The sequence below is a fragment of the Neophocaena asiaeorientalis genome, unplaced genomic scaffold, assembly GCF_003031525.2.
Source record: "Neophocaena asiaeorientalis asiaeorientalis breed wild unplaced genomic scaffold, Neophocaena_asiaeorientalis_V1.1 scaffold52, whole genome shotgun sequence".
In the NCBI taxonomy this organism is placed as follows: domain Eukaryota; kingdom Metazoa; phylum Chordata; class Mammalia; order Artiodactyla; family Phocoenidae; genus Neophocaena; species Neophocaena asiaeorientalis.
In genome coordinates this window covers 1,698,809-1,711,914 of record NW_020173927.1, presented here as the reverse complement: position 1 = coordinate 1,711,914, position 13,106 = coordinate 1,698,809, and the positions used below count along the sequence as shown (strand labels likewise).

At 46.8% G+C, this 13,106-nt stretch overlaps 1 protein-coding gene and 1 non-coding gene across 2 annotated transcripts in view; one reads left to right on the top strand and one right to left on the bottom strand.

Annotated features, from left to right (window-relative positions):
• The window catches only part of ADCY2 (adenylate cyclase 2), a 430,840-nt gene extending 422,033 nt beyond the window's left edge, over positions 1–8,807 (top strand). The window contains exons 23-25 of the mRNA XM_024752509.1: positions 106–220; positions 3,432–3,556; positions 7,986–8,807. Coding sequence (XP_024608277.1) covers positions 106–220; positions 3,432–3,556; positions 7,986–8,138 — 393 coding nt within the window. The 3' untranslated portion in view covers positions 8,139–8,807. The remainder of the gene's footprint in view (positions 1–105; positions 221–3,431; positions 3,557–7,985) is intronic.
• On the bottom strand, positions 7,611–7,717 carry LOC112404532 (U6 spliceosomal RNA). The gene has a single exon (XR_003004113.1). It is a non-coding gene; the product is annotated as a U6 spliceosomal RNA (small nuclear RNA).
• Positions 8,808–13,106: the final 4,299 nt, after the last annotated feature.

The window sequence follows — 13,106 nt, the reverse complement described above, 5'->3', positions numbered from 1 at the left end:
CTCCCCCAAGGAGGCCAGAGGAAAGAGTGTGCATCCTGTGACTGAAGGAGCCTTTCCCCACCTGCTGAGTCCTCACCCCCGCCTGCTGTGTCTCTTTTCTTTCAGGAGCCCGAGAGGCAGTACATGCACATCGGCACCATGGTGGAGTTTGCATTCGCCCTGGTGGGGAAACTGGATGCCATCAACAAGCACTCCTTCAATGACTTCAAGTTACGAGTAGGTACGTTGTGCAGATCTGGGGTGGGCTGTGGAGAAGACCTGGTGTCAGGAACAGATTCACAGAAAGGTCGCAATCCTTGCGATGTTGGAGCAGTACAATGACAAATGCGTCATTAGAGCAGCAGAACTGGACGGCATGTGGAAGGGCCCAGGGCAGCTATGAGCTCCTGAGGCACTTTTGTGCAAATTAGAAAAAAAAAAAAAAAAAAAATCACCTGCTTTGGTTGCACCCAGGCTGCAAGCACTTGGTTTCAGAAGTGGACCCTGAGCTGGGTCTCAGTCTCTCCAGCCACGGTCATTTCTGCAGGTCATGGTAGGCTCAGCCTTCAGCCATGCCAGGAGCTGATGCAAGCCTGACTGTAAAACCCTCCATCATTTTATGATAGTAGGACCCACTATGGGCTATAAGATGCATCCAGACTTCAAAGATGTAAGACTGTTTTTTTAAAAATGCATCTTGGAATTGTTGGAATAGTCCCATACCCCTGGGGTCACAACCTATAAGAACCCCAACTGTGTCCTAAATTCTAACAGAGCTGGAGCTTTTCAGATTGAACGTTCCAATCCCAGAGAAAAAGCCAACTTTCTTCCAAAAAAAAAAAAAATTCAAGTAAGTTCTTCCCTTGCTTTAAGTTGATTCTTGAGCATGTTCCATGCTCCCTTGCCTTTTACAAATGTCTATCCAAAAAAAGTGTGTTTTAAACCCTCAGGTCTGCACACACCACCTTGTGACGTTTGCATGGTCACTTGCGGCCATTTGTGATTTGTAAGAGCTTCTTTGACCATTTTATGCTGTTCTTGGCAACATATTTTGCTGCTTCTGAAAGCAAGTCCATATAAGAGTAGTCCTTTTAACAAATTCTATCTGAGTGGCTTTTCACCTCTCTTGCATAGAGATTTCAACTTTTAAAAAATCCCAATATTGGGGGCTATTTTCTTCCTTTGGTGTTCATATGTTCTGAATTGTAAAACCCAGAAATATTACACATTTCTTGAGCAAATGGGATTCTCTTCACTGCATGTATGTCTTATTGTGAGCATCTGAACACATTTTTATTTAGACCTTCTCATCTGTGTGCCCAGTGGACCTTTATCTGGCTCCACCCGTACAAAGATGAGAAGGGCCAGGTGGGCAGGAAGCTGCCCCCATCAAACGTGGAGACAGCCCTTTCACCTGGAGCTTTTTATTGCTTTAACAGCTTGGAAAATGGGATCCTCAAACTTTCATAGTATGCTCCTTAAAAAAAGAAATCAATTGCATGGCAGAATGACCCCTGTCAAATAGTCTTTTTTTTTTAATTGAAGTACAGTTGATTTACAATGTTGTGTTAATTTCTGCTGTACAGCAAAGTGATACAGTTATACGCATATATACATTCTTTTTTAAATATTCTTTTCCACTATGGTTTATCGTAGGATATTGAATATGGTGCTCTGTGCTATACAGTAGGACCTTGTGGTTTATCCATTCTACACAGAAAAGCTGCTGACCCCAACCTCCCACTCCATCTGTTGTCAAATATGTATGGACCAAAACAATATTGCCCTTCACTGCGAAGGGGAACGGGACAATTCTTTGCTAGTCATATCTGTCACATCAAAAGCCCAGGGTTCTTGGTCTGGACCATAACAATATTTTCCAAATTAATGTGAGCAAGTTAATGGACTTCCTTAAGTAGGTACTTATTGAGTGCTTACTTTGCACTGATTATTGAATAACTATTAATATCTATACACTCACCCCACACACCAGCTCTTTTCGATGTCTGCAGAAGCCCTGCTCAGTGTGTCCGTGGCCTCCGAGCTTGCCTTTCCCCAAACCCTCCGTCTCTCCCAAGGGCAGCTTCCCAGCCCCATCTTTGGACATAGTGCCATCCAGTGGCAGTTCACAGTAGGAACTCAGAAGGGTAATATTAGCCCCTACAAAATCATGATACATAGTAAGAGCCAAACTTGCTCCTAATGTCCTTTTCCGCACGTCAAGCTGTAGAGTCAGTCAGTGAGTGGGAAGCACAGATCAAGCACGCCCCTGCGCTTCCGCAGAGATCGCCCCGCTGCCAGCAATATCGGCCCCAGGCTCTCTGCCCTGGCCCAGAGCCACTGACCAAGCAGGGGCTCAGAGCAGCCAGGACAGCTGAGGGCAGTGGCGTCTGAGATCACCGGCCAGCAGCAGGAATAAATTATTCGGGATGTCTGAAACAGAGATTTGAGTTTTACTGAATACTCCACAAAAGCAAAGGAGAACTTCTTTCTCACTCTTGCGTACCTTCAGGGATTTTGTGGAACAACGTTTGTGCTGTGTTGCCTGCCCCACTTTCCATTGCAAAGGGGAGGCTTTGCCTCCGATCTATAACTGGGCTTGTACACAAAGCAGTTCAGTAGTGGGGAGTGAAATCTCTCAGAAACACCCTCATTAATCTATACGATTTGATTACTGCAGTAAGCCTGGGGAGGAGGGGGTCTTAGATCCAGGAGAAAATATAGAGAGGAAAAAAATCAACCAGTGTCAATACCTCTGTTTCTATTTCTGTGGCCTACCTCCCTGCGACGCCCATAACAACTGTGGGTCCGTGTGTTTGAACTGAGTTCTTGGGACAAGGAATCGTCCTACTTGCTACACTGGGGGTGGGGGAAGACCCCAGGCAGGGGTCTGTGAGAATTAGAAGCTTGTACATGTCAAGCTCACAGAATAGTACATGGCAGGTAGAGAATGCAGCACACATGTCAAGGGGCTGGTGGTGGTTTAAGCAAAACATTAGAGGGAACCCAGAAGTCCACCAGCGGCAGGACGGCCAATAAATAGAGTTCACAGACTCGCTGTGGCTGGTTAAAATTAAAATAGGTGCATTACCACAAAACTATCGGAAAACAAGATAATCATCCCTTGCCTAAGATTATGTGGCATCATAGAAAAACAATTATAATGTTGAGTTTTATAAAGTCTACCAATTTTACGCTATTATGGAATAATGGCAAATAGACATATGAGCGTGAATCAAGAAGAGGAAGAAAGACAAACATTTTACTGTTTTTGAGATGATGAAGTTCGACGAATTATGGTTCTTTGTTTTAGAGTTCCATGAGTTGGGCAAATGTTTGCTGCGTAATGATGGTTCAGGAATGGTCTTGTAAAACTTCCCTGTTTGAGACAGTTGCTTACACTGTCAAGTTCATGATTCAAATCGTGCTCAGCTGGTTCTGGTGTGTCACAGGTATTAACCATGGCCCTGTCATAGCCGGTGTGATCGGAGCTCAGAAGCCACAGTACGATATCTGGGGCAACACCGTAAATGTGGCCAGTAGGATGGACAGCACCGGCGTCCTGGACAAAATCCAGGTAATTTATTCTGTTCTGTTGTTATCCACCATGTCTGTCGTCTTGGGAACCATACTTAAGTATATACTAAGGATAATATATTAAAACAGAGGGAAGAAAGTAAACTTTGTAATTTAGTGAAACTTTTTATTGGGGAAATACTAATTCGTTTCTGCATTAACTGTGAACCATAAAAATTGTGAAATAGTATGAAGGTTATTGCATTTGGGAAAATAGGTGATCACAGCGACCAACAGGGCAGTGCGGCCACCTGATGGGAGGGGTGGCAGGGGTGCCCTTCTCCTTGGTATAACCCAGACCAGATGTGACCACCTGCCTTCCGCTCCCCAGGGGCTGAACTTGGAGGATGAGTGAAGGGGCCAACTGCGGAGAGGAAGAGATGAAATGGAGTGAGGTGAAATGACAGTACTAGATCAGACTAGCATGGAATTCAGATATCTGAAAATGACTGGAAGGCTCTGGAATCCACCCAAGGGGGAGAATTCCAAGATCTGACAAGTTAAAAGCAGTGGTGACTGCGCACACCTGCTTGGGTCACAGCACCAGCACCTAAAATGAGAGACTCACTCTCCGAAGGAGAAGGATATGTGTGTGTGTGTGTATGTGTGTGTGCGCGCACGTGCCTGTGTGTCTGTGTGGAACTTTCTGTTTTCCTCGCCCTCAAAAAGCAATGGTTCCACATTTCACCCCAGCTTTTTTGTCTTCTGGAAGATAAATTCCTGCCAAATGGCAAGTTTGTATGAAAATCACTGGACACAGCTAACAGGCTTTATCGGTTTTTTGTCCTCTTCAGAGAATTCCCTGAGCCCCTGTTCTGCGCCTCAGCTTGGCGGAAATCCTCAAATAACCCTGCCTCCCAAAAGTACGCTGGACACTGGAGTCCATTGTTAACCTCTGCAGGGAGCTGTCAGCTCCAGCATCACCTAGGAGGGGCTTTTCGTGAAACCCCTGCAGAGCTCGCTTGCTTTCAGTGTGACTACCTCATTCCTCCTAGAGGATCCTGTCTCTGTGGCCTTTCTCAGGCAGAGCTTGACCTTTAGATGGAAGGTGACACACGTGACTTCTACGTGTTCACCTTGCAGTCAGAATATGAGTCAGCAGTTGCTGAAAAGTTAGCAACCATCCAACAGAGAAGAGCGAGAGAAGAAAAGAGGAGTGTGGAGGAGGAGAGGAAGTATCCCAGGCCTTCCCGGCCAAATTGGCCACTGCCAAGGAAAAATAGAGCCGGCTGTTCTCTTGGGATCCGCCCCAGACCAAGCTCTCAGCAAAAACGGGGCTCCTCTGACTAGGGCTTTCTGTCTGTACATGGCTGGCCGCTCCCCGTGCCCAGGGATGCTCCAGCGATCCTGGGCAGCCCGGGTCTTCTGCTTGGTGGGGAGAAAGGCAGGCTCCTACCAGGAACACATTCGCCCACCCGTGGGCCAACCTAGGCCTCCACCGCACACCAGGAACGTTCGGAAGATGGACGGTAGTTCCGCATGCTTCCCGACTCTCCAAGCACTTTTCGAGCACTTAGGATAAGTATCAAAATTAATGTGAGAGAGAGGCCAGTCAGGGGAACGTGCCCTCCCGGAGACCGTAAATCCCCTACAGGTCAATGTTGACAATGATCACGTGTGTCTCTAAGAGGAAACTGGGCCTCATAAAAGTCCGTGTGACTTAGTGCCGTGCAGCCACCTGGACCGTCTCTGTGCGCTTTCTTTGAGCCCGGGGAGGGAACAAGACAGGTTTCAGCCCGTCCAGAGTGAGGGATGTCTTCCGCAGGCCTGCGTGTTCACTCAGCTCAGTGGCTGGAGGGTCCGCATCTGGGTAGGTTTTCTTCTCCGGAGGGCAGAGCGCACCCCAGCTCCACTAGCCTCTCATTTCCATTTATGTGCGAAAAACCCAGTAGTGAGATGCCAGGAAGAATTGAAAATGATGCTGAGAATATTTAAAACTTCCCCTGGGCCTGAAGAACAAGTTCTTTTTATTCAAGATGATTTACACTCCCACCATGCTTCCTGTGCCCCCAAGAACAGCATAGGAAGCCCCTCGTCCCCCAGCCAGGCTTGCCCTGGACTTGGAGGAATCGCAGCTGGAGTTCATTAGGTTGATGGCTCTCTGAATGTCACGATAACTGTGCGATTGGCGATACAGATTCCAACGGCCAGCTCAGAAATGCCAAGGCTGTGCTGCCCAGCACCAGCCTCAACTGCAAAATTACCCTGCGAGGCTCCAAACAGTGTGTTTGCTCCCTGCGTGGAAGACCGGAAGCCAAGTGTCTGTAGCAGTCTCTAATTCTGATTGCCCCTAAGAGCTCTAGTCAGGAGAATATATTTGTCATCTGATTTTCTTGACTATGTCCATAGTTTTTCAGTTCTTATCTAGTGTTCCCGAGCTACAACCTATCCTCCTTCTCCGGGACTTGGGCCCAGCCAGGGGAGGGCAGGACGTGAGCATCTGGACTTTGCATCCCCCTTTTCCTTCCTGCTCTGCTCAGAAAGACCCACACTTTGGCCCCTTTGCTAGGGGCCAGCCACTGGGTCACACTGCAGAAGACAGATTGATTTTTCTAGCTCTTTCCCACAGCCTGCCCTTGAGATCGTCACAACACTCACTTCAGCCTTACTTCTGGGTCCCCCTGGATGCTGTCCTGGGTTCTAGAAGCCCAGCCCTCCTGTGGTTTTGATGTGCTGCCACCTCTGCCCCATGGCAGTGTCCATCCTCCAGGCCTCTCTCAGCCACCAAGGGGCTGGCTCATTGCCACTGCTGCTGCCCCAACACCACACGGCCCCCCGACGGTGTCCACACCAGAACCAAAATTGTGGTGTGGCGTGCCCAGCACACGTGTGTCACGCCCAGCACTTGTGCGTCACCCACATACCCAAGGTGGCCGGGCCCTACAGGTGGCATGGCCGTTTCCTCTGATGAAGTGGGATGAAATCCCTCCTCCTCGCCTGCTGTTTCACATGGTTCCAGAGCAGTGTTACCAGGGATTTCTGGGGAAATAGCTCCCTCCCTCTCTGCTCAGGTCCCAGATACCTCCTGGGGGGCCTGGCTGGGGCACCACGTTCCTGATGGGTGGTCCCTCACCTCAGAATCTGAGGTCTTGTTTGTATCCCAGTCGGTGCACCTCACACGTTCTCTGCTTGAGAGGATGCCTTTTGCAGGAGGTTCCTCTGACACGCAAGCATCAGACCCCTGCCCTCGGTCCTAGGTGTGGTCTCTCTCGAGAGCACAGCACATGCTCAAGCTGAAGACAGTACAACTCACCTCCCCTCCCCTCGGAGAGAGGATCCGTCCTACCCAGCAGGTTTCCCTGCCCACTGACCCAGCAGGACCGGGGCGTAGTGCAGAGATGGGGTCCTCACCTCGTGGTGCAGTGGCAGGAAATCAGGAGTCCTGTCACACTGACAGACTGCCCCGGAGGGGTCACTCCTTTCAGCAACCCGAGTCAATCCAATGAGGTGGGGAAACTTTCCAGACCTGATGCAGAGCATCCTGTCCGCCCTTAGGCTGGTGCGAATTCCTAAGGTTCTTTCAGTTTTAGGTCATTTTATTCATGTGTATTAAACCTGAAACACGTGGCCATTTGCAGAGTCGACTGTGCTGCTTCTCGTGTGTTTTCTCTTATCTATATTAAAATCTATCATTAACATTTATTATTTTAGGAAATGACATTAATAACAATTTATAAGCATCATCCAAAATCCCACCACTTCAACATAGGTTTACTTCCTTTCTTCCAGGTCTCTTACATGTGAAAGCATAATCTTCATGTGGTTAAAATCATGGCACGGATCCAGGGTTGATTCTTTTTTGGGGGGCTGAAATAGTTCGACATGATTTCATCGTCTGATCTGTGACATTGATCTTGATAGCGTCGTAGTTTTGTTTTTGTTTTTGTTTTCTTCAGGACACCATACATTTGAATTTTACTTTAAAATCATTATAATTAAACATGTCATTATTTTTCAGTTCTATAAATTGTAACTGATGTCTGTAACTAATAACAGTAGTCAATAGTCATTTTTAAATAAATGTTTACTGCACGTTTGGCCCAAGTTTAACTCTCAAAAATATGGAACGCTTCATGAATTTTTGTGTCATACTTGCGCGGGGGCCATGCTAATCTTCTCTGTATCGTTCCAATTTTAGTATATGTGCTGCTGAAGCAAGCACGATGGCATCGTAGTTTACTTAACCCTGGAGATTACTTGAATCTTAGGTTGTTTCCAGTTTTTAACTTTCACAGCACTGAATTAAACATTGTCCTTAGAAAGCTCTTCCTCTCATGGATTATTCTCTCATCTGATTTCTCAGGAGTAGGATGAATGGGTCAAAGAGCATGAACATTTGGGGGCTCTTTATTCTTGTAGTCAAATGCTCTTTGAAAGGGTTGTGTCCGCATCGGCACTAAGCACTTCTTCATCTGTCACTGTGCTTCCAGGTTACTGAGGAGACGAGCCTCATTCTGCAGACCCTGGGATACACGTGCACATGTCGAGGAATAATCAACGTGAAAGGAAAGGGGGACCTGAAGACATACTTTGTGAACACAGAGATGTCACGGTCCCTTTCCCAGAGCAACCTGGCATCCTGAAGCGTTGCCTCGGTTTTGGCAAGAAGACTGTATTTTCAGGAAGATAACAATGCACTTTCTGACTGCCACTTTTGTCCCTCGTTTGTGATGTGTGTGCTCTGTTCTGTCCTCTGGAGCCTCTGTAGACTCATTCCTGTGACCCGGTGGCCTGCCGTTTGGTGTCTGATGTGTGCCAAGATCGCCCTGCCATTTGCACCGTGCTTACTCCTGAGCAGAAGGGAAAGGAGTGTGCATTACAGCCGAAAAGCCTTCAGAGAAACTGACAGAGATGAGAGAGGCAAAACAGACAAAAATTCTTAAGGCAATAAAACTAGGGGGTGTATATTATCTTCCGGTGCATGTTCTTTTTTGGAAAAATATGGTAGCTCGCCAACCGCATCTGCTAGTCTGATACTAAAACACACAGTATGTGTGACTAAGTTGATTTTGTCACCTCCCATGGAATCCGACTGTGTTCACCCACGTGTCTCATTGCAGTGACTGTCCACGGGCCCAGCTGGGATCCATGGCTCCGTCACCTTGCTCTGTCGTGTCTCGTGCCAGCAGCACGTTCCCATCCATCACCAGAATTAGTTCTTACAACCTAGGACTAGTTTTGTACCAAACACGTCTGATGTTTTGATGCCATTGTCTTTTGTAAGGTTAATTCATTAAAAGTTTTATGTACTTTGGTTGATAGTCTGTATCTTTCCCGCCCCTGCCCCCTCTTCTTCTTTCTCCTGCGGTTTGCTCCAGAACTGAGTTGGTTTTCCACTGATTCTCCCATGGGCAGTTGTTTCAGAAGCAGAGATTGAACTCTCCTTGGGTAAATCAGATCAGGACAAAGTTTGTGATGTCGATCATTGATTACGCAACTCCCTGGAAAGAAAGACAGTATGCTTCACTGTGTCACGTGGTCTGTTTTCACTTTGGCATCTCTAGGGAATATTTGCAGGGAAAAATATTTTACTAGTAAAAAGATTCTCTACTAGCAGCGGCACGCACTCCATCCACATACTCTGATCTACTGTAATACGTCGGTAGAGCCATGAGGCACCGAATAATTGGGAACTAGGTACATCAGCTTCACAATAGTCTGAACTACCGAGAGAAGCCACCAAAGCCCCACGAGCTGCCTGTTATGTCTGAGGAGACTTAAGAAGGCACAGGGGCTTCCCTGGTGGTCCAGGGGTTAGGACTTCGCCTTCCAATGCAGGGGGTGCGGGTTCGATCCCTGGTCGGAGAACTAAGACCTTGCGGCCAAAAAACCAAAACATAAAACAGAAGCAATATTGTAGCAAATTCAATAAAGACTTTAAAAATGGTCCACATCAAAAAAAAAAAAAATCTTAAAAAAATAAAAAAGAGGGCCCAAAGCCAACCTCGATGCATTTTTGAAGAGAGAAGACCTGGAAAACTGTGTTCTTGTAAATCCAGCTCAAGAGTTTTGGTTTCTTTCTTCCCCTAAAGAAATCATACTTTGCCAAAGGGTGAAAAATAGGTCATGCATAATCAAACGTTTAAAAGCAAAGCCGCAAATGCCAGCCTGGTTGGCACACCATAGCTCAGGGCAGGCATCTGTAAGAAGTCGAGGACCCCAGTGATGCATTAGGAAGCGGCTGGGAACTCGGACTTGAAGCAGGAGCCCTCCATTTAATCCCTGACTCTGGTTTTTTTTTACTAGCTGTGAGACTTTGAACACATTTTTCAGTTTCTCTTAGGACTTTTTTCCTCATTGGTAGCTCATGGGCTCAGATCTGATTAAAAGAGCTAATGACCGTGAGAGAGGCTGGCAGGTACCCAGGCCTTGCTCCAGCTTGTTGGACCCAGTGCATTGCAGGATCAACATGGCCACTCTGCCAGGGCTTTGGTTCATACTGGGTAAAAAGAGCTTATCGAAATTAATAACCGGCCTTCATCATCAAAGTGGGAATACAGCATGACTTGTCCAACTGTCTGCCCCAGTCAGAAAGTTTTTGATCCTATAATTGCCACTCAGCATTGACCTTTATACATCTAATTCTCCAAAAAGGTGACTGAGAGAAGAAAAATAGTATAAGGGCATTTCTCTTCACTGTAACCGAAATCTGGACTAGGATGCCCTAGGTTTCAGGGACTTTGAACTGCCCCTGTGGGTTCTTCCTCCCTTGGAGCCTACAGCATCCATCCTGGGGCTCTTTTTGTCACCTGCCCTTAAAGGTAGACACCTGCAGATGGGTGATTCACCCAGTGCCCTTAACTGTGCCCCTCAGCCCCTGCCCCAGATGCAGAAGGAGAACTGTTTTTCCCCAAAGCTGTATCTCCAGCCTTATCAAACAATAGATTTTTTAAAACAAGCAGAGTCATTATCAAAGTCCACCTCACAAAGGGCTGTGCATACATGTGTCTCTCAAAGTGAGGTTCCCAACCAGCAGCATCAGCATCACCTGGGAACCTGTTAGAAATGTACATTTTTCAGGCCCCAATGCAGACCTGCCAACTTAGAAATCCTGGTGGGGGGCCCAGCATGCTCCCTGTACTTTGCAGAGCAAGTCCTCCACATGATTCTGATCCCCAATCAAGCCTGAGGCCCCCAGCATTTTACAACAGAGGAACCAGGTGCAGAGAGGTTCAGGGGCTTGTCCGAAGTTTCCCAGTTGATCAGTGACTAAGACGAGACTAGAAGGGAAAACTGCCTGTTTCCTGAATCTGAACGTGTGACTTGCGGTCAAGGCTCCCTAAGTTCAGGCAACTACAGACATTGCTGTGAGCAAATCATGCAAATGAGAGGACTCACCAGCCATGTCCATCATGGCTGCAGCATTGATAACACGTAAGAATCTTGCCTCAAAACCCTCCTTAACCTCTCAGTCTTGTAGGAAGCCCCCATTTCATGAAAAACACTGTGAGTCCAGTCCCCTTAACACTGCAGTATTTTTAATACATCTGTTTAGAAAAGTCTACATTGTCATGACTCTTCCACATTATTCTTTTTCCCAGCTCAGTGTGCTTTCCTAAAGACAGCAACACTCTGCTTTTGAAAAAACACTGACAAATGGAAATTTAATAAATCAAAACAAATTCTTTTAATGTACGTTTTTCTTTGATAAGATGACTAATGGGCATTCACTGATTGGCTTTAAGGTGTAAAAGTCAAGATGCTGAAAGAAATATAATTTTCCTTTGCTTCCTAATAAACATGAGTGCTTTTGAAAGCTTGCCCAATTAAAGCCCTGCTTTTTAAAAGTAGTAGAAGGTTAAGGGAGTAGAATCTGACTTAAAGTAACTGAAAATAATCTGACATTAATTTATCGCAACTACTTTCAGATGAAGGCATTTCTTTTTTATTTATTTATTTATTTTTGGCTGTGTTGGGTCTTCATTGCTGCACACGGGCTTTCTCTAGTTGTGGTGAGCAGGGGCTTCTCATTGCGGTGGCTTCTCTTGTTGCGGAGCACGGGCCTAGATGCATGGGCTTCAGTAGTTGCGTCACACAGGCTCAGTAGTTGTGGCTTGCGGGCTCTAGAGTGCAGGCTCAGTAGTTGCGGTGCACAGGCTTAGTTGCTCCATGGCATGTGGGATCTTCCCGGACCAGGGCTCAAACCTGTGTCCCCTGAACTGGCAGGCAGATTCTTAACCACTGGGCCACCAGGGAAGCCCCAAAGGCATTTCTTAGAGATGGCTTGTCTTTCTTGGTAATCAAGACGAAAGAAAGAATAATTTATAAAAATTTCCATCACCCAAACTTTATATATTTTCTATCATGTTACTATAAACGTGCTTAATGCACCCAAAGGCATTCCAAATAAACTGCTATTTGTTTGAAAAAACATAGGAGACACCGACAGTGAAAAAACATTTTCAAAAGTATAAGGAAATATTTAAGAATCATTCAGCCTTGAAATTGCCAGGAACGTAGTGTCATAAGTCCTTAGAGAATCAAGACAATAAAACCAGCAATGGAGGGATCAGCATTGAAATTAATTAGATCACCTGCCCATTAACTGCTAAGCTGTGGAAAATTTAATCATGATAGGTGAGGGATGATTTCTTGCAAGAAATCCATTCATTAAAAACACAGCCAATATCTTAATGCTTGAATAACTTTCAAATCACCTCCAAACTAAACATTTCTAACTTTGGTTAAAGGCAGCAGCTGCTTCCTAAAAGAAAACTGTTCAAAGTGACAGTCACAGCCCCTATCGTGCAGGTTAAGACCACACTCCAGTGGCTTATGGATTCCCACACAAACTCCTCGAGGTTTAGAACTGCCACTTTAAAGCTGAGGAAATGTGGGCTCAAGTAGGTGAGTCAATTTGCCCTACCCCATGCAGCTAGAAGATGCAGGAGCCACAGTGTTACCCAAGTCTGTCGAGCGCCAAAGCCCGATCTCTTCCTGTGACCTCTGGCTGCTTCTCCACCGAGGGATGACAGCAGCATTGCTGGCCACCGAGGCCACCCATCCTACTAGGGACTGTTGTTCTCGGTTGTCCAAAATTCTGTTATTTGTGGCTCAGGCCTGTGGCGGGGTTGGGGGAGGAATGCTGTAGACGCTAGAGTTCAGCTGTGCCGAAAGGCAATTTCATTATCTCCCCATTAAGTATTGTTTGTGATGTGAGACGGTAGCGGTTTCCATAACCGGTAAGAAAAGGACCTGCGCACCATTGCCACGAGTGCCTCCGCCAGGAAGACTCGCAGACGTGGAGAGGAGCGAACAAAGATCAGCCCAACCGCTGTCAAGGGGGAGCAAGGTTTTCATTGTATTCAGATGCTCATAATGGATCAGTCTCCAGCATCATTTCATCTGAAATCGGTTCGCGTGAAAACCGTCATACTAGGTAGGTGTCCATCCTCAGACTCGCAGGCCTTTGGCCAGGCTGGTCGCCAAGGAAACGTGCGGGAAGCAGCCCTGCGCGGTCCTTCCCGCGGCCCAAGCGCATCGGGGGCACATCAGGGGTCGCCCACTGGCCCGGGAGGTCCACACAGGGACCCTGAGGCCGGCGCCACACC